This window comes from Myxine glutinosa, chromosome 4 (genome assembly GCF_964187855.1).
Source record: "Myxine glutinosa chromosome 4, kmMyxGlut1.1, whole genome shotgun sequence".
Taxonomy (NCBI): domain Eukaryota; kingdom Metazoa; phylum Chordata; class Myxini; order Myxiniformes; family Myxinidae; genus Myxine; species Myxine glutinosa.
In genome coordinates, this window is record NC_136264.1 from 200,081,033 (window position 1) to 200,102,799 (window position 21,767).

The 21,767-nt window shown below is 44.7% G+C and overlaps 1 protein-coding gene across 6 annotated transcripts in view; it reads right to left on the reverse strand.

Annotated features, from left to right (window-relative positions):
* LOC137414392 (DNA repair protein RAD51 homolog 2) overlaps nucleotides 1-21,767 on the reverse strand; it is a 47,525-nt gene that overhangs the window by 15,844 nt on the left and 9,914 nt on the right. For all 6 annotated transcript variants that reach the window (XM_078776903.1, XM_078776901.1, XM_078776900.1 and 3 more), the window contains 4 exons: nucleotides 12,467-12,577; nucleotides 12,212-12,348; nucleotides 4,873-4,992; nucleotides 2,673-2,739 (listed from right to left, as the gene is read on the reverse strand). In XM_078776903.1, the coding sequence (XP_078633029.1) occupies nucleotides 2,730-2,739; nucleotides 4,873-4,992; nucleotides 12,212-12,348; nucleotides 12,467-12,577 (378 nt within the window). In that variant the 3' untranslated portion in view covers nucleotides 2,673-2,729. The remainder of the gene's footprint in view (nucleotides 1-2,672; nucleotides 2,740-4,872; nucleotides 4,993-12,211; nucleotides 12,349-12,466; nucleotides 12,578-21,767) is intronic.

Below are 21,767 nucleotides of genomic sequence, written 5' to 3' on the forward strand. Positions count from 1 at the left end.
TATGTCTGAAACTTGTGAGCGAAATGTGTTGAAAAATAAACGAACTACTAACTTCTAATCTGGTGTGTGGGTGTATCTACGCATAAGAATGAATGAATGAATGATCGTTTTAAGGCCATTTTTCCCCGCTTGAGTGGGGGTTAGCCTTGCGGCCCCATGACAATCATGGTTCCCTGTTCGAGGCAATGTTTCTCTGGCCGGATGCCCTTCCTGACGCCAACAAGAGGAACGCTATTGAAAATTGGGTCGCCACGTCAAAATCCAAGATGGCCGCCTTGCGTCTACCACTTTGTCAACTCACATCACTTCAACGACGGGGGACCAAGGCGTAACGCTTGTTCCAAAGGGTAATTATAAAGGTTAATTCTAAAGTGTAATTATAAAGGTTAATTCTCAAGGGTAATTCTTAAGGTTAATTCTAAAGGTTAATTCTAAAGTGTAATTCTAAAGGGTTTGATATAGTAATTCTAAAGGGTAATTCTAAAGGGTAATTCTAAAGGGTAATTCTAAAGGTTAATTCTAAAGGTCAATTCTAAAGTAATTATGAAGGCTGATTCTAAAGTGTAATTCTAAAGTGTAATTCTAAAGTGTAATTCTAAAGTGTAATTCTAAAGTGTAATTCTAAAGGGTAACTCCCAAAGGGTAATTCTAAAGGGTAATTCTAAAGGTTAATTACAAAGGGTAATTCTAAAGTGTAATTCTAAATTGTAATTCAAAAGGGTAATTCTAAAGGGTAATTCTAAAGGGTAATTCTAAAGGGTAATTATATTTAAAAAAAAATAACCACCTTTAGAGGCCATTTTCCCCCGCAAAGCGGGGGTTGGCCTTTTTTGGGGACCGTGGTTGTTGTTGTTTTTCGGTCCCCTTTTTGAAGCAATGTTTTACGGCCGGATGCCCTTCCTGCCGCCAACCCTTTTTGTCGCCTTTTACGACAAACAGGGAATTACCAGTGAACTGGTACTCAATTAGCCGACCTCGGAAGGATGACAGGCTAAGTCAACCCCCCTGGCATTAATTCAGCGATCGACCGGGATTCGAACCCAGGATCCTAGGATCCTAAGCCGGCACCCTAACCGCTAGCCCAATACCAGGGATCAAAGGGTAATTCTAAGGTGTAATTCTAAAGGGCAATTATAAAGGTTAATTCCAAAGGGTAATTCTAAAGAGTAATTCTAAAGGTTCATTCTAAAGTGTAATTCTAAAGTGTAATTCTAAAATGTAATTCTAAAGTGTAATTCTAAAGTGTAATTCTAAAGGGTAATTCTAAACGGTTCAATATAGTAATTCTTAAGGGTTATTCTAAAGGTTTATTCTAAAGAGTAATTCTAAAGGTTAATTTCAAAGTGTAATTCTAAAGTGTAATTCTAAAGTGTAATTCTAAAGTGTAATTCTAAAGTGTAATTCTAAAGGGTAATTCTAAAGGTTAATTCTAAGGTGTAATTCTAAAGGGCAATTATAAAGGTTAATTCTAAAGTGTAATTCTAAAGGGTAATTCTAAAGGGTTCTAAAGGGTAATTCTAAAGGTCAATTACAAAGGTAAATTCTAAAGGGTTTGATATAGTAATTCTAAAGGGTAATTCGAAAGTGTCCTAAAGGGTAATTATAAAGGGTTCAGAGGGTCATTCTTATGGGTTTTGTTCGTTTCTCGGCTTTGCCTATTCCACATTAAAAATGGCAAACTGAACCGCTTCCTTCGGACACGGGTGCGATATTTTTTTTCTTTTTTTTTAGCATTGTCTGCCTGTCTGGCAGTCAAACAAAATTGAAAATCATTGCAAACAGAAAATTTTGTGTTTAAGGATCTCAAAGGAAACAACAGGCATGAAGAACTAATGTAAAGTGTTAGATAAGGTGGTGTATAAGACCCTGCATCAATGGTGGTAATCTTTCGGATTTTTTTTTTTTATTACAACCTTTAAATCTTTATTTTATTTCAATTGAATTAAATACTTCAACAATGCAAAACACAAATTGCCCTTTTCCACTTTCAAAACCCTTCCATTTAGCAGTACTTGGACAAAATTTTACGGCATTTTCGATAATCTCGGCCAATCAAATTTGCCGCTTGTAGACCCCGCTTATATGCTGGTTCCTCAAGACGGCGTGGGGTAAGATGTACTGTGAACTCTCTAGTTTCTAGATGTTGCAAATGTGGAACCTGTGTGGCTCAGCCCAGCATGGAGAAAGAATCCATTATCAGGTGGAGGAGAAAAGGCATTTGTGACAATCAATGCTCATCGAGAAGAAAAAGGATGTTGCCAAATTTGCTCCGACAGTAATGAACTTTGGAAATGTGCGCCAGTTTGATCTTCACCATACTGTCAAGGAAACCACGTATCTTTTATGTCAATGTTAATGTACTCAAACCCCTGCCTCACACCAATATACCACAAGACAAGAAAGATGAAGATGGGCAATTTGGTTCCATTCATATCAATATTGAGAAGTTGTGATGAAAAATAGCAGAAGTGCAATAATTACTGGAAGTGTGGCACATTTATTTATCCGACTTTTTTGGGGAGAGGAAGATTAATTTCGATCATTGTGTTGCACACTGATCTCACTAAAGATAATGATGTGTCTATGTAACAAGTTTTACAATCGGAGAAACAAACCCAGAACATTAAGCATTTAATTTCTTCTGATAAAGGAAGATATCCGGTGTTGCTCACCTGTTATCTCCAAAGCAGATTTCGGGCGATCGTTAAATCTTACTGTGATCTGATTCGTCAGCAAGATCTAAAATAAGAAAAAAGAAGATTAAAATTTCATGTATTAGGCAACGGCATACAAAAGTCTATAAAAACAAACAAACCACTGATGTATTGTCAAGCATTGGTCTTTCTTTCTTTGGTATTGGTCTTTCTGGCTTCAACCTACTCCTCTCCGGCCGAGCTCCCCCTGCTCTGTCTGTGCCCTGCCCCCCAAATATTCCTGCAGGACGCACAAGATCTGCCGTCAACTCTCTTCTGGTGAAACTGCCAAAATCAACTCTTTGTCTTGATTTTGCCTTTTTCATTCCTCACCTTCACTCTCACCTTCACTCTTTCATTCCTCTTTTCTACCACCTCTGGAACAATCTCCCACACTCGCTTCAATCCCTCTCCTCCCTCCAGGTCTTTAAAACAGCTGTTCACCACCATCTCTTATCTTCCCCCATCCAAAACCTTGATCTTTTCTTCCCCCGTTAAAACACCCCAAATCCACCTCTTTCAATCCCCAACTTCTTTCCTGAAATTCCTAGTAGTGTTCATTTGCTTTATACCATGTACTCCTCCCCCCCCCCCCCCCCCCAGCCCTCCCCCTTGCACAGATCTACCGACGTCCCTGTTCCCTACTGTTGTTGTGCTTGTGTTCTTCTCTCTCTCTCTCCACCTCTTGTCTCCCGCTCCCTTCATTGTATGTTTTATGTGTCTGTGCATGTTTTCATGTTCAATGTGTTAGCTCTTACACGAGCCTCGATTCTGTATACAAAAAAAAAAAAGAAGCAAAGATTACAAGTAAAATAAATAAAAACAAATAAATGAGCACATTTCCAAGATTGATGACAAAAAGATCAATCTATATCTACAGCGTATAGTAATCCGCCAAGGTGTCGAGGAGGGTGGGGAAGGGGGTCCAAGGGTGGAGCTAAAGGTTTTTCCTTGACAACCCCCACCCCATCCTTTGAAATCCTCATCGTTCATACACTCAAAGCCACGAAGGTGTTATTTGAGTGAGTGGACCCAAAGAGATGTAAATCACTCTGTGACAAGACTTGACTAGATGGAGGGTGATACCAAACTGCCCAACCCATCTCTCGTACAGTATAGCATTGTACACATTTACTGTGTGAGACAAAGCATTATCATGGCAATAACATTACATACCGAGACAGTATACAACTGACCATCCCATTTCACCATGGAGCTAATCAATGGCCGTTTTACCACGTTCACGGAGTCTTTCCTGCATGATTTTAACTATTGAGGTCCTGACACGCGATATATTGCCCGAAACAACTAGACTGATGGTTAAGCTTGAATTTTTTTGAGTGATAGGAACCAATATCTCCACTCTATGCGAGAGAAATCACGATATCCCTCCCTATCGTCGAACTCCAGGAGCTACGTTGCATTGGCCGGACGAGGTACCTTTTGCTCAAACATTGAACTCCTTTGATAAACTACCTCGTACCAACCTTAATCGATTTCCAGGGATAATTCATTATTTTTTCCACATTTCTGTTTCTGACATCAAGTTCTGCAACTGACAATTTTATAGTCCGGCCACAAATCACACCCAGACAAAACAGCTGTCTGCTTCCTTTCTGGTCTTGCACCCCCTACTCTTTTCATACTTTTTCCACCCCCCTCTACCCACAGGTTTCTCCAGGGCACACATGGTCCGCCATCAATCCCCTTCTGGTGAAACTACCTAAAACCAGGATCACTGCTCACCTTCACTTATTTGTTCCTCTTTTTTCCCACCTGAGGAATCAACTTCCACATCCTCTGCAATCTCATTGTTCCCTCTAAATCTTCAAGACAGCTGTTCACCACCATCTCAGATCGTCCCCCATCTAAAACCATGATCTTTTCTTCCCTCGTTAACCACACCCCAATCCCTCCTCCTAAGTTTCCAGTTTTAACTCCTTGGAGTTTCCTTCTCCATACATGCGTTTTGCATCCGGATCCCTTCAGTGTGCTAAGTCTTACACAAGCCTCGACTGTATAACATAAAATAAATAAAGATTAAAAAAAAAAGTAAAAATAGACAATGAAATAACATAAATAACACCAACAGGCCAACCTTAAGTTTCAATAGGATATGGTATATAGCATTAGTTAGGTATGGGGCAACATCACAGATCGAAATATCACAATGTTTTACCTGTCCATTATATGTTGTGTGCTGAACTCCCTGTACAAATGTACTCTGCCTGTCATTTCAAGGAGTCTTTCCTGACAGGCAAAGTACTCGGAATAGCGTTTCTGAGCAATCTCCATCAACCTATGACATAAAAAGGTAAAACCTGTGTGTTTAAAGGCAAAACGCAAGCAAATCTCTGGGTGACAATTTACCAAATCAGACATGTCAGTATTAAGGATTGATAAGAAAAAAACAAGGCGAGAAAAAAAGGAAATATCTATGTATGACACTGTATACAGTCGTGGAGTCGTCTGAATCCATCGGTGGAGAGCATCATCAAAAAACAACAACTGCAATGGGCTGATTACCTCTTAAGAATGAGCGATTTAAGGATCCCGAAACAGTTATTTTATGGGGAACTGCCTGTGGGAAAACGTGGCATTGGGAAACCTAGAAAGCACGCCAAGGATTGTCCAAACGCGACACGAAAAAGCTGCGATATTGACCCGGCCAAGTGGGAACATCAGACCACAGATCGCTCGTTTTGGAGAAGGATTGTCAACAAAGGCATCAGAAATTTTGAGAAGGTGAGATGTGAGCGTATCCACCAGGCTCGCTTGAGGAGAAAGAATCCAGACCAAGCGGCATCAACCAGATTCCAGTGCGACATGTGAGGGAGACCGTGCGCAACTGCGGCTGTGGCCTCGCTGCGCATTCTCGTGCTTACCACAGGACATGATAATCCAACAGTCTTCGTCGGACTCGACGTGACTTCCATCATCATCATACAGCCATGGCCAAAAATATTGGAACCCTTGCACTTTGCTCAAAGAATGCACCATTTCTTCCAGAAAATTATTGAAATTTAAAAAATCTTTTGGTATTCGCAAATGTATTTCTATGGTTTGCAGCGGAACAAAAAAAAGCTGAAAAATTTGTTAAATCTTAGATTATTCCACACAGAAATCCTAAAATGGCCCGGACAATATTATTGGCACCTTTTAGAAGTTGTTAGAAATAATTAAGTGTGTGGTATAAACAGGAGGTCGCCACTCCTCTCTGTCTCTCTGCTGACCGTTGGGGAATTCACCCTCTTCTGTGAATCCTCTTCTGTGAATCTGTGCCCCCAAACTTCCGCTTCCGGTCCGGTCTGGAGAGGACGCTGGCGTTACTTGTTCGCCGCTTCTCCGACTGGGCCATTGTACATAGTTTGCTTTTCTGGTGGTCGTGGCGGATTTATGACCGTTGGGTCTGCCCTCTGCTCGGTCCCGGCTCTGCTCCTGGCTTCGCCTGCCCGGCTCCTCCACTGTTTCCTCAGGCCCGCTCCCGTTGTTTGCGGCGGTGGCTGTTTGCCGCTGTGGTCTTGATTAGCGGCTGCAGTCGTTTGCCGCTGCGTTTGCCGCTTTGCCTCCTCGACCTTGGCCTCGTACTCGTCCCTTCGCTCCTGCCTGGCATGGCTCTGAGGTACTCCGCCGCAAGGCTTCTTCTGCTCAATACCTGCTCCACCCCATCATGCATCTCTGCCATCAAATCAAATGGACTCCTCCGACGACCCAGGTACATTCACCGTGGCTCCGGTCGTAAGTTTGTTTATTTGCAATCAGGTCACTCCATCCCCGTCCTCTGGTCGGCTCAGCGCACTCTCACTCTTCGTCCCAGCGAACCTGGTCACAGCAACGCACACGATCGCACCTCCTGCCTACGAACCCTGGCTAAATCACCTGAATTCATCCCTGCTGTTCAAAACAACATCAAGCTCACCCTGTTCAACACCCGGTCCCTCAACAACAAATGCCTCATCCTGAACGAATACATCCTGGATAACAAACTGGACTTTCTCTGTCTCACCGAAACCTGGCAACAACCTCTGGACTACTACACACTTAACCTCACCACACCCAATGGATATTCCTACGTCAATAAACCACGCTCGGAGGGCCGAGGTGGTGGAATTGCCGTTATCCACCGTCAAGACATCAAGACCAACCTCATCTCCATCTCATCTGCTCCATCATTTGAACACCTGGCTTTAAAACTCTCTGGTCGCACGCAGTCAGTCATGGCTGTCGTCTACCGCCCTCCCAAACCACACCCATCATTCCTGTCTGACTTCTCCTACTTTCTGACCCAGCTATGTTCCCTCTCCCCCTCAATCCTCCTCCTTGGTGATTTCAATATCCACATGGACTCCACTGACTCCACAATAACCACTGACTTCACTGATTTACTCACCTGCTTTAACCTCACTCAACATGTCGACTTTCCTACCCATATCCGTGGTCACATTTTGGACCTTGTCTGCTCCACTGGATTAAATTTGCACCATCTCTATGGCTCTGACCTCACCCTCTCTGACCACTTAGCCATCACTCTGACCATCAACATCCCCGCCCCAACACCAAGGCATTATCGCACAATCAACTTCCGTAAGCTAAACGCTCTTTCACCTACCTCATTCTCATCCACCCTCTCTGAAAAAATGTCCACTTCTCCCTTCATTGACCTCCACACCCCTTCTGACCTCACTGACTACTACAACCACACTCTCTCCTCCTGCCTTGACCAGCTTGCGCCTGTAAAAACCAAAACAGTTTCTTTCACCCATTCTGCTCCCTGGTTTACCCCTGAACTCCACCTGATGAAAACTCGTGCTCGCCAACTTGAAAGACTCCGCAATAAAACGGGTCTCACAGTTCACTCCCAAGCCTACAAGGACCACCTACAACACTACAAAGATGCCCTCTCCCGCGCCCGCTCTGCCTACTACTCTCAAATTATCCACTCTGGCTCCGGAAACCCAAAAGCACTCTTCTCGACAATAAACAAACTCCTCCGCCCCCTGAACACCACCACCCAGTCATTCACAGTAGACAACTGCATCTCCTTCCTCTCTTTCTTCCAACGCAAAATTGACAACATCTACAACAGCTTGACCACCGCCGCACCCGCTCCCCCTCCAACCACCTGCCCCCCCTTGTCCTGCCATCCCCTGTCTCGGTTCTCCCCAATCTCCCCTACTGACCTCTCTGAACTCCTCATAGGAATGAAAACTGCCACCTGCACTCTTGACCCCATCCCCTCCAGCTTTGTCAAAGCCTCCCTCCCTGCTCTCTCTCCACTTATCATTGCAACAATAAACTCCTCCCTGTCTACAGGCATCGTCCCACCTTCCCTCAAAATTGCTGCTGTTACCCCCATTCTAAAAAAACCTGGTCTAAACCCTGACACCCTAAACAACTTCAGACCCATCTCCAACCTACCCTTTCTGTCAAAAGTTTTGGAACGCGCTGTAGCCACTCAACTCAAACATCATCTCTCTGCCAATAACCTGTATGAAACATTCCAATCCGGATTCCGGTCCAACCACAGTACTGAAACTGCTCTCCTCAAAATCACCAACGACCTTCTCCTCTCCTCTGACGCTGGCAACCTCAACATTCTCGTCCTCCTCGACCTCAGCGCTGCCTTTGACACCATCGATCACACTATCCTCCTCACCCGACTTGAATCCACCTTTAACGTTACCGGCACTGCCCTCTCTTGGATTAAATCATACCTCTATGACAGATGCCAGTTCATCTCCATCAATAACTGCAAATCCCCCACTGCTCCCCTCCCCCAAGGTGTCCCCCAAGGTTCAGTTCTTGGCCCCCTCCTCTTCATCCTTTACCTGTCCCCGCTCGGTCACTTAATCCGCCGTCATGGTCTCCAATTCCACTGCTTCGCCGATGACATCCAGCTTTTCATCTCCACCAAGTTCGTCTCCACCGACACCCACTCTATCCTGACAAACTGCATCACTGAAATAAAATCCTGGCTTCAAATCAACTTCCTCAAGCTTAACTGTGATAAATCTGAAATAATCATCATTGGCCCAAAAACGCTCACAAAATCCACCCATAACTTTGCCCTCAACATCGATGGTATCCCAGTATCCACCTCCCCTCACATCCGGAATCTTGGCGTCATCTTTGACCAAACCCTTTCCTTCGACAAATACACTAAACAGATCACAAAGTCAGCCTTCTTTCACCTGAAAAACATTGCCCGTCTCCGCTCATCCCTCTCCTCCACGGCTGCAGAAACCCTCATCCACGCCTTCATCACCTCCCGTCTGGACTACTGCAATAGCCTCCTCTATGGTTCACCCTCAAAAATCACCAATAAACTCCAATACATTCAGAACTCCGCTGCCCGTCTACTCACCCATTCCCGGACCCGTGACCACATCACCCCCGTCCTTTACAAGCTTCACTGGCTCCCCATCCCCCAGAGAATCCAGTACAAAATCCTCCTCTTGACATACAAAGCCCTCCATAACCTGGCCCCATCCTACCTGGCTGACCTCCTCTCCAGACACACTCCCACCCGCAACCTCCGCTCTGCTGGTACAAACCTCCTGACCCCCTCCATCCGGACCAAATTCAGATCCTGGGGGGACAGGGCCTTCTCCATCGCTGCGCCCACCCTCTGGAACTCACTACCTCACACCATCAGAGACTCCTCCTCACTCACCACATTCAAAACATCACTAAAGACCCACCTGTTCAACACTGCATTCAACATTCAACCCACAGCATTTAACCCCTGACTATCTCTTCTCCTTCTCCCTCCTTTTGCTTTAAATATTTCCCTATTGATTCTTGTCTTTTTTGAAATTGTTGTTTTCTTGTATTGTTATGCATTATGTTTGCCACTCTGTCAAAGCGCCTTTGGGCTTCTGGAAAAGCGCTATACAAAATAAATGAATTATTATTATTATTATTATTATTCTGCCCGTGCTGTTGGAGTCAACTGGACTCTCATCCACCAGATGTGCAGAGCCATCTGCCATTTGAGCCGCATGACTGTGGACCGTTACCCTGGTAAAGGGGGCTGACAGGTACTACACATTGCCCACAGGTGACCTAGGATTATGCAAGGCAGGGGCATCCATCTCCCTGAGGTATCAGAAGACACCCGCATGCCCAATGTTTGCAGTGGAACAAAACAAAAAAAAGCTGACCACATTACTAAATCTTACATTATTCCACACAGAAATCCTAAAATGGCCCGGACAATATTATACAACCTTTTAGAAGTTGTTAGAAATAATTACATTTCATAACCTCCTTGGACGTGGCCGCAAGAGAAAACTTGATCGAAGATTGCAGCGAAGGATTGTTCGACTGGTGGAGAATGCACCTGGATCAACTGTCAAACAGATTGAAGCTGACCTTCAGACACAAGGTATGACAGTTTCAACTCGCACCATCCGCAAGGCATTTTGGAGGGCAATGTTCAACCCAGTGGCGGAAAGCTGGGTCTCCGTCAAAGGTCAAGGGTCTTGCAGCAGGACAATGACCCCAAACACACTTCAAAAAGCACCCAGGAATGGTTCAAGACAAAACGCTGGACTGTACTGAAGTGGCCAGCAATGAGTCCAGATCGAAATCCCATTGAACACCTGTGGGAGATCTGAAAACAGCAGTTGGGAGAAGGCACCCTTCAAATCTGGGAGAGCTGGAGCAGTTTGCACACGAAGAGTGGGCCAAACTGCCAGTAGGGAGGTGGAGGAAGCTCATTCATGGCTATAGGAAGTGCTTGACTGCAGTTATTTTGTCCAAAGTCTGTGCTAGCAAATATTAAGTCGAGGGCATAAATAATTTTGTCAATGCCATTTCTTTTTAATTTTCTTATTTAAAAGGATATATTAAGTTCTGAATCAAAAACAAAGGGTCTGTAATATTAACAGTGAAATAAAGATTTGTGGAGACCAAATAATTTTGTCAATTTCAACTTATTTTTAGAGAAAATTGTGAGTTATTTGAAAGAAGTGCAAGGGTGCCAATATTTTTAGCCATGACTGTATAAGAGTGAGTTGTGTGTACGAGTGTCTGTGTGCGTACGAGTGTCTGTGTGCGTACGAGTGTCTGTGTGCGTACGAGTGTCTGTGTGTGTACGAGTGTCTGTGTGCGTATGAGTCTGTGTGTGTACGAGTGTCTGTGTGCATACGAGTGTCTGTATGCGTTCTAATGTCTTCGTGTGTACGAGTGTCTGTGTGCGTACGAGTGTCTGTGTGCGTACGAGTGTCTGTGTGCGTACGAGTGTCTGTGTGCGTACGAGTGTCTGTGTGCGTACGAGTGTCTGTGTGCGTACGAGTGTCTGTGAGCATACGTGTCTGTGAGCGTATGAGTCTGTGTGCGTACGAGTGTCTGTGTGCGTACGAGTATCTGTGTGCGTACGTGTATGTGAGCGTATGAGTCTGTGTGTGTACAAGTGTCTGTGTGAGTATGAGTCTGTGTGCATATGAGAAGACTTTTCTTTGACTTCTATACAACTCCACACCCCTTGGACCAATCTCCACCAAATTTTTCACGAGTGCTGGGGGTACCCAGGGTCAAGTCAGGGGCATCAAACCTCCCTCCTCCCTCCCCCCACACATCCCAAAAGGAAATTATCTGTATGCATGTGTGTAGGCACTCAAAATGAACAGTTTACTTTTTAAATTCCACCGATATGCCGGATCTGCATCCGGACCTGAACGAGAATCCATTCAGCTTCTCCCTTGTCACCGACTCTACTCATCCACCAAGTTTTGTCATAACCCATCAATGACGTTTTGAAGTATCGTGCTCCATAAAATTTTTGCCCCTATCTCTCAATGGTGAAGAATCACTTTTCAATTCTAGAATCCGGATATTCACCAAAATTGAATCAGTTTGTCCTCATCACACACCCAACCTGTCCACCAAGTTTCGTCCGAACCCATCCATACCATTTTGAAATGCAGTGTCGTGCTCTATATAGTTTTTGCCACTTTCTCTCTCAATCGTGAAGAATGACTTTTGAAATTATCGTATCCGAATCCAGATCTGCACCAAAATCTAATCAACTCGACCTTGTTGTTACACAAACAAACCTGTCCAGTAAGTTTCATCCGAATTCGTGCACAACTTCCTGAGATATCCTGCTCACTGACAGATAAATAGACAGAGAGACAGGGATGACAAACGTAACCTCTGTCCACCTTAGGTGGCGGAGATAAAAACGGCGGGCCCAATGCCCAACAAATTTTGCATATGTGTTGGCGGTTACCCACAGCCACTAACTGGCAATCACAGAGGTGGAAGGAATCACTGAAAACTCAAAGAGGTGGGCTGGGGAAGGGTTAATTTTCTTGCTTTTGAAATATATATATTTTTTAATTGATTAATTTCAAGGAGAGTGCTGTGCAATGAGGGCATGCGTACCTGTGGCGGTGATAAGATTGCTTGCAAGAGGAAGTGATCAATAAAAGCAAAGCATATGGAAACACCAAGAAGGTTTGGTCTAAAGTCGATTAAAACTGAAGTGAATGGTTATCCCACAAGGTGCTCACCTCAATGGTGAAAAGGCTCCTTCCGTGTCAATATATATGACGGGGCTGTCCAAGCCACCCATTCTCATAGGAAGAGTGGCCAGTACACTCAGCATCATGCAGAGCTGCGTCTTACCACAGCCCGGTGGCCCTGACACCTATGTGGGTGAACAACAATAAACCTGTTTGGAAGTTACGATATTAAGTGTCATCGGTAAAAATCAACCAAATTATTCAGGCTTCATTTTTCCAGCTAGACAAAGACATACTACATACCTCTGTGACTGAACCGCAGGCAAGACCTTCACACAGAGCATTATCCAGAGACGCCAATGATGTGGGTAAAAAAGCAGACTGCTGCTTGTGTTGTTGTTTTATTTCAAGTGCCTGATGACATTGAAAACATGTTTTAAAAAAGTAATGTGCAATACAAATATAAACAGTTGATCAGTAAACTTCCTCGGACAAACATGTAATGTCAATAACGGCACTCAATTTGCAATAAAAACAAAAATAACTTGCACAGAAATCACAAGTCAGACAAATATATCAGTAACTAGAATGGCACTCGGTAGAGCGCATACCTCCGCCAGGCTGAACACTGAACACTCCATGTTTTGTATCCACCGATAGGTCAGATCTGGATCCGGACCTCAACCAAAATCGAATCGGCTTGTTTTTGTCATCTAACATACTCGTCCACAAAGTTTTGTCATAACTCGTCCATAACTTTTTGAGATATCGTGCGATACTGTCGGACCCCGCTATTCATGGTTCCGCTATTCGTGTGATAAAATGTGACCTGTTTCTCTATACACGGAAAAGTGCCCGGCAAATTCGCGATTGTTTTCCTATTCGCGGCCGTGTTCCTCGAATTTGTGGTTTTTCAGTGGTTAAAAAAAAAACCATGAGCCATTAGCTTCACATACGGTATTTATAAAACCTTCGTGGATTATCGTTGATATTGAGGGATTTACCTCGCCATTCACAGATTTTGTCTCCATTCACCGTTTGGTCCTCTCTATTCGCGGATTTTTGTGACTCGGGAACCTATCCCCCCTTTTTCCATTGAAGCAATGCCCCGCTATTCGCAGGTTTCGCGATTCGCGGATTTTCCAGGAACGTACCCCCCACGAATAGTGGGGTCTGAGGGTATATCGGTTTTCGCCCGATCTCTCAATGGTGAAGAATCAATTTTTTTCTTGTCCATAACTTTTTGGGATAACCGGCTCACAGACAGACAAACAAAAAAACAAACAGACAAGGGTGAAAACATAACCTCCGGTCACCTTCGACAGAGGAGGTAAATATCGTGTACTTTCACGTGGATGAAAAGGACATGAGTAGACAACGGAAAAACGCACATGGCGTGTGGGATTTCAACCTGGGTTCCCCACATAATGAGCCATCCTGGGTTCAAATTACTTTGATAAACAGAACAACCCAATTTTAACAAGCTGAAAGAAATGAATGAATGATCGTTTTAAGGCCATTTTCCCCGCTAAAGCGGGGGTTAGCCTTGCGGGCCCCATGACCTCAGGGATCCCTTTTTGAGGCAGTTTTTATGGCCGGATGCCCTTCCTGATGCCAACCCCTAGTCACCTCTTACGATGAGCAGGGATACAGTGTACCTATTCTAAATTGGGGTACACACCGGGATCATTCATCCCAGAAAGCTGGTACTCAATTTGCCGACCTCGGAAGGATGACAGGCTGAGTCAACCCCCCTGGCGTTAATTCAGCGATCAACCGGGATTCAAACTCAGGATCCTAGGATCCCAAGCCGGCACCCTAACCGCTAAGCCAACACCAGGCTTGCCAATTTCGGTGAGGTACAAAAATCAATGATCTTCATTCGTATGTCAAATTCGATGACAAAAGCTTTAATAACATAGGGAAATGTAAGCAACATGCACTTTAGCTGGTAAAGTTATTTATTACACAGGAAGTGTAATTGATCAGTCGTGATCTTTCTATCGAGGAGTGTCTGATAGGGCAGGATTCCAAAGTCGACGGTAATGCATTGAGAGGCTGATCTATCAGTGGGTGTAAAATGCCGGGGTACCTGCACTGCCATGGTCATGCATTGACAGTGATCCAGGCATCTACTTCCTGGTTGATTTTGATGCCATCAGTGTGCCTCTGCTCTGGCTGGGGGCTCATTTGGGCTCTTGATGTAACCAAATAATATTTCGTCCACTCTTGCAGCACAGATACCCCTGGTGTCAGTGCTTTTAACTTTGCAATGTCCGAGGACCTTACTCACAGAATTTCAGCTCCGACTCTAATTTTTGATGTAAACATGGTATCTTCTCGATCTATTTTTGTACTCAAAAGCCAGGGATTGTACTGTAAAAAAAAATCGTCCCCCCTCCCCCCCCCCCCCCCCCCTTTGGAAACTCTGAACATGTCACTTCTTACTCCTCACCATCAACTTTTGTTCATCCTGCCCATCGAACCATCTTCCAATATAGCAAGGCTGACAGGGATGGCTTACGTTATTTTCTTGCTGATGTTCGCTGGAACTCGATTCTTTGACACAACCCACCTGAAGCTGAAGAGGAAGTTACTGAGTGGATCCACGTTGGCATGGGCTTCTTTACCCTTTCACCGATCGACCAAGTGAAACCACATGCTCAACCTTTGACGTCCCTGGGTCTCTACTGTTGTTGTGCTTGTATGCTTTCCTCTCCCTCCCCCTCCTGTCTTCCGCTCCCTTAATTGTACGTGTTTTATATGTCCGTGCACGTTTTCCTGTTTAATGCGTTAGCTCTTACACGAACCTCGACTCTGTATACAAAAACATTGGGGCAATACCCCTGGCACTCACCTGGTAGAATAAACAGTATACTGCACCGACTGAAGGCATTTTAAACGAATTTCAATGGTTGCTAGAAGACAGGGCAACATGTACAATAAAAAACCTATTTTAGGGGGCAAACCCCACGCCCCTCCTCCAACCCCATATACCTCCGAAGACCCCAATATTTCTAATGCCTTGAACAAAATTGGTACATCATGGGTGATTAAGGTTGTGGTGAAGTTTCATCGAAATTGCGTGTGTAGTTTCTGAGAAGAAAGTAAACACTTATTTTGGGGGGCAACCCCCCCTTAAGCCCCTAAAGGGGCAGATTTTTTTTAATGCCACGAATAAACTTTGGGACAGCACAGGTGGTGAAGGTTGTGGTCAGGTTTCATCGAAATTGTGTGTGTAGTTTCAGAGAAGAAAGCAAATACCTATTTTGGGGGTCCAAACATGGACCCACTTTGACCCTCCGTAGATCCCCTTAGACTTAGATTTTTTTTGTGCCAGAAACAAACTTTGATACATCACGGGTGATGAAGGTTGTGGTCAAGTTTCATCGAAATAGTGTGTGTAGTTTCAGAGGAAAAGCAAATTCCTATTTTAGAGGGTCAAACCTGGATCCACTTTGACCCTGGGGAACCGCCTTCGACCCCGATTTTGTTAATGCCGTGAACAAACGTTAGTTACAACCCAACAAATATAATTTGTGCCAAGTTTGGTCAAAATCCCTTCAGCGGTTTCGGAGAAGAAGTTGCAAGTGTTTATGGACAGAAGGACAGGCTGACGGATGACGCGCCATTGCATAAACTCCCCTGAATTCGTTCCAGCTTCATCGCGGTAGATTCCAATGATTCTGAAAGCTTTGGTTTCAACAGCGTGAAGCCGAGCGAGATGTGAGGAAGGAGCACCAGCCCAGAGGGGAGAACAGTATTCCATTGAGCTGCAGATGAATGCCTTGTATGTGGTGAGGAGCTCAAGTGTGCCAAGGAAGGACTTCGCACGACGGATGATGCCCAGTCGGCGACTGGCTTTGGAGGCCAGCTTGGAAATGTGGTTTCCCCAGGAAAGATCATGGCAGATAGTGAGACCCAAAAGCTTGAGTTACAGAACTTCTTGGAGAGGGTTGTTGAGAAAGTAGATGGGAGGGTTGTCCAGTCGGTCTTTTCGGAGAGACATAGTGAGAGTGTGAGATTTGTCAGGATTGAAAGACATGTTCCACTTGTTTGACCAGTCTGTGATTTTGTCCAGGTCTGCAGAGAGTGAGGAGGCTGCAGACTGCCGATCTGAGGGATGAGGTATGGAGCGGCAGAGAGTGGAGTCATCAGCAAAGAGATAGAGAGGATTTTCCAGAGAGTCGGAGAGATCATTGATGAAGACCAGAAAAAGCACAGGGCCCAGAACACTGCCTTGGGGAACTCCAGCCTGAACAAGAAGGGGAGATAAGAGAAATCCATTCAGGGCCACACGTTGACTACGACCAGAGAGGAGGTCCGCAAGCCATGTGTGGAGATTTCCATGGATACCACAGGAGGAGAGTTTGGAGAGCAGAGCGGGGTGCCAAATCGTATCGAAGGCAAGTGATATGTCAAGGAAGACAGCTCTGATTTCCTGTTTGGCATTAAGGACCTCCATCCATTGTTGAGACAGCAGAAGGATCACGTCCAAAGTAGAATGACCTGGTCAGAATCCAAATTGATGATCAGAGATCAAGCCATTGGAGAAGAGGAAGAATTTGATGTCAGAAGTGATGATTGATTCCATGACCTTGCTGATAATTGGGATCAGGCTGATTGGTCTGTAGTTGCAAGGATCTGTTTTTGCACCTTTTTTGTGTAAAGTGGTAATGTTTGCTGATTTCGCAGTTGATAGCAGATGACCTTGAGCAAAAGAGAGGGTGAAGAGAACAGACAGAGGGTGAGATAGAGCGGCAGAGCAGGATTTTAGGACCCGTGGGCTGATGCTGTCTGGTCCAGTTGAAGAATCAGAGTCGAGGTTTGACAAAAACTTCTCCACCTTATCAGGAGAGAAGTAACTTGGCTTGTGTATGCATTATTTCAAAAACCGTTCAACATTTAGCTTTCATATTACACAGACCTATTCGGCCTATCACAAAAAAGGCAGGGGGCCTGGAGTATCAGCTCCTTGTTCAATCAGTATCATTGCGTTGCCTCAATTGAGGCGCGTCACTTGTTTCGTCTTGCAAGTAAACACTGTAAATGAGTCTTAGAGAATGTTAAAGCCCCAGTCACACCGGGCCTGCGACCAGGTTATGACCTAGCTGCGACCGAAAATTTTGTGAATCGCGGGCAAATCGTAGAAAGAGCGCGCGACTGGTCGCAGAGGTCGTGGGTGATCGCCAGAGCAAAATCAGTCGCAGCAAGGTCGATGGTCATGTTCAAAACTTCTGACCTGCGATTCCAAATCGTAAGAGGTCGTAGACAGGTCTTACATGGTCGTACCACCAGTCGCACATGGACGCACCACCAGTCGTGCATGATTGCGGGTCAAGTAGTCGCACGATTGGTCGTGCTACTGGTCCTGCCACCTGACGATTGGTGGTGCCACCTGTCGTACGACCTCACGATCGGTAGTGCGACCAGTCACGGCCTGTCCCGACTGGTTGCACGACCTTACGATTGGTGGTACCACCAGTCTTTAGCTCGCAGACCAGTATATTTGGACCATTATACTATAATATTATATTATTATATGATATGATATTATTTTATACCATTCGCGTGTGTTCGGCGTGTTTTGCTGTGCGTGTACAACAATGTTTTTGTCAGTGTTTAATGGTTCGACGTGTGTTGACAAGACGCTCACTAAACGACTTTAGTAAATTCGGTCCGATGTTTTGATTTAAATCGCTTAATTCTTAAACAAGGGCTGGCAGGTACACAAACTCGGCTCCAAGCTGTCTACCCTGGGTTCGAATCCCAACCAAGCTATAAAGTGGCATCGTGGTGATTCATAGGCAGTGTGAATCATCATTTCCAGGATCGACGTTAAACGGGAATCCCGTCTGCTGGCGTTAGTTGGTAGACCCCACGCCACGGTGTCCTTCACGAAGAGGAGGCGAGCCATCACCGGAATCCTGAATAAAGTACAAATTCCTGTCCGAAATACTTCTGGGAATGCAATGGCAAACCACCAGTACAGTGTGACGATTGACAAGAAACTGTTTCGGTAGGACGGAGTCTTTGTCATACAGTATGGAGTATGGGACTGCACATCAGAATCCTTTAACTTTAACATGATATAAATAAATATTTAATACAGGATGTCATTCTATTCTTCAACACGATCTTCTTCCTGTGACTTCTTCTTCATTAGCCCACCTTTATTGAGGGGTCGGCCGGGGGAAGCTTGATCTGAGTTTGTCACGAACCGGTTGGCCAGGCCTGACGTTCCACTAGTCAGGGCAAGGATTTGTAATTTGTTGAGGTTCCCATGCGATAGCTCGCCGACTCTTCGCGAAGGACATCTTGGGGTCTTTAACGTCCACAAACGAACGTCGGCAGACGGCACGTCCGTTTAACGTCCATCTGAGGGATCGTAAACACATTTATGACATTTTATAGCTGCGTCGGGAATCGAACTCACGACTGGCTGTGACTGGCTGCGACTGGCTGCGATCGATCGTGTGAGCGGTCGCAGGTCGCCACCACTCGTCGCACGATTACCTACGATTGATCTTGCGATCGATCTTCTCCAATCGTTGGTGATCGCACGACCACGCGTACCACTAATCGTACAATGACCTACCATAAGTCCTAAGAACAATCGCTGTTTGCGATCGCAAATGGAGAGCGTAGCAAACATTGACGATTGGTCGTACCTCGGCCAGATTGCCATCAATCGCACGATCCAGAAATCGTACGATCCAGTGTGACTGAGGCCTAAGCAACAGTATGCAGAATCTGTGTGTGATTCTACCTCAATTCAACAGGTAAGATCCAGAGATTTTTGGAGAATTGTTAACAGCATTCTCATCCATAATCGATCATCGATTCTTGTCCTCTTCAATGGCCCTGAAGTGCTAACCTCTCCTATTGATGAAGTCAACATCTTTTCTGAGCATTCTGCTGCAAACTCCACATATGCAGACCACGGACACCCATTGCCTGCTTGTCCTTCCCGTGTTCACACCAGTTTGTCCACTATTATCATCACACCCAGGAAAGTTGCGAAGATTATTCAAGGGCTTGACATCTCAAAAGCTGCTGGACCAGATGGAATCTCTGAAATTGCTTTGAAGATGTGTTCACCTGAACTGTCTTCTGTTCTCTCAAAATTGTATCGCTTATCTGTGCTTCTACCCAGCTAAAAGCAGGCTTTTGTAGTCCCTATCTTTAAAGGCTCCGATGAGAAATCGGCTCCTTCCAACTATCGACATATTCGCCTTTTACGCATTATGAGCAATTTGTTTGAATCCCAGCTGAAACTGCAACTCACAAGTCATCTGGAAACCCACAACCTCTCAAGTGATGCCCGGCGTGGCTTCCGACATTCAATATCTACTGGTGATGTTCTATCCCTAATTAATGAACATGTGAATCGGGCTTTGGATCATCGTGGTGATGTTAGGGTTGATGCTCTCGACATCTTGACAGCTTTTGACAAAGCGTGGCACAAGGGCATTTCTGGACAACTGATCTATAAGCTAAAATCGTGTGTCATCTCTGGAAAATTTCTTCCGACAATTTCTGACTTCCTTGTAAATCAAAAAGATCTCTGTGGTACACGAGTGACAGTCATCCCCGGTTCTGGGTTGTGCCCTCCATTGTTCTTGTTGTTTATGAATGACCTGCCTGGTTGTATTCTTGCACAGTTAGCCATTTACACAGATGATTCAACACTGTACGAGTATACTACATATCCAGGAACCATGCATGTCTCCTCCATCCCGTGTTCAGGCCAGTGCCACCCTTAATCAGGAACGAGAGAGTGTGATTAACTGGGGAAATGATTAGCTCATTACTTTCAACCAAAATAAGACTCACTTGCTGTCTGTGTGCAGCTCGAGATCACCCAATTTTCCAACCATGTCTATGGATTATTCACCTTTGCAGGAACTCCTTGGTATGTATCCATCTTCGTGGATTGGACATCAGCTCAAACTTCAGATGGGAAAAATGCATCTATGGTATAACTAAAGGAGCCTCTCATTGCCTTGGCGGCTTATTCCGTGCTCGGCGATTCAATCCTCCAGCTGCCATGCCCTATCCATACAAGGCCACCATACGACCCGTCATGGAGTGTAAATACATATTTATAAATAGTCACCGGTATAAATACATATTTAGTGCTTTCTGTGGGAGGTGAGAAAATTGAAATTTGCCATACTGATGCGACTGAAACCACGATTCAAGAAAAATAAAAAACAAATACAGAGTTCACAGAACACCTTACCTCGCGTAGTCTTGAGAAACAAGGACATGGACGGGGTTGACGAGCGGAAAATTTGATTGGTCGTGATGATGTAAAATGCCATAATATTTTGTGCAAGTACTGCTAAACGGAAGGTTTTTTTTGAAAGCGCTAAAAGGCGATTTGTGTTCTACAGTGTTCAAGTCTATAATTCAATTGAAATAAAATGAAGATTTTAAAAGTTGTAAAAAAGAATTTTTTCCGGAAGCTTCCCGCTGTCTCTTTTACGCCACCTTATTTTCAGAAACATTCATACTTCAAGTTCAATATTTGATTACAAATAAACAAATCATAGCTGTTGGAAACAATTCCATGTACACGCCGAGTCTTTCGACAAAAATCAGTTTGCTCCTGCAATTCGGTCTCTGTTGAAGAGTCATCAACCGGTCAGGTCAGCAGGGGTGGTCTTAGTGATTTTGGGGCCCTGTCAAAAGTTAAAAATAGGTCCCCACACCTCCTTTATCTCTACCCAACCCATTCTGAACAAGGATAAAACGCCCAATTTTCACAATGCATGTTCCTCCAATAATGCACCGCAGATTGTGATTTTAACTTTACTCTATTCTCCAATATTCACCAAAACAATGCAGAAACCATCGAGCTATCACAATAAAAAAAGGAAATTAATATTACAATCGGAATGTAATAACTCTACATTAATTTGGCATCTCAGTGTGAGTGCATTGTGATGGTCTCAAAAAACAACATACTCCACCTATAACTCGGAAACAATGCGGTCGAAATGTTCTTACCTGTTAGCCCGAACGTTACCGCTACTGCTGCCGACACTGCCGCTTCATTCTCGGATTTACTTTTGAGGGAATCATACAGTATATCACCCCCACCAGCCAGGGTGCCTTAAGCAAACCTTCAAGTTTGCACCCTAATTCTCCCTCCTTCAACCCCCCCCCCCCCCCCCCCCCACCATGGGGCCCTGGGCAATTGCATTGATCCACATGTGCCCACAACACAAATTCAACTTATCAGTTACTATCTAACCCTAACCCCAGTTCCTTTTTCAGTATCAAACTAGAACGGGCACTCGGTAGAGCGCATACCTTCGCCGCAGCTACTGTTCTGTACTTGGCATGGGAGTGTAGGGAACAGACCAACAAAAATACGATTTTGACCTTTTCGTGACCTTGACCTTGACCTTTGACCCGATTGCTCCCAAAATCTAATCAAATGTGTCCCGTATAATAACCAATCATCCCACCAAATTTCATGCAATTCGGTTGAATACTTTTTGAGTTATGCGAATAACATACACACACACAGACATACAAATAAATACACAGCGATCAAAACATAACCTTCCGCTTTTGCGAAGGTAATAAAATA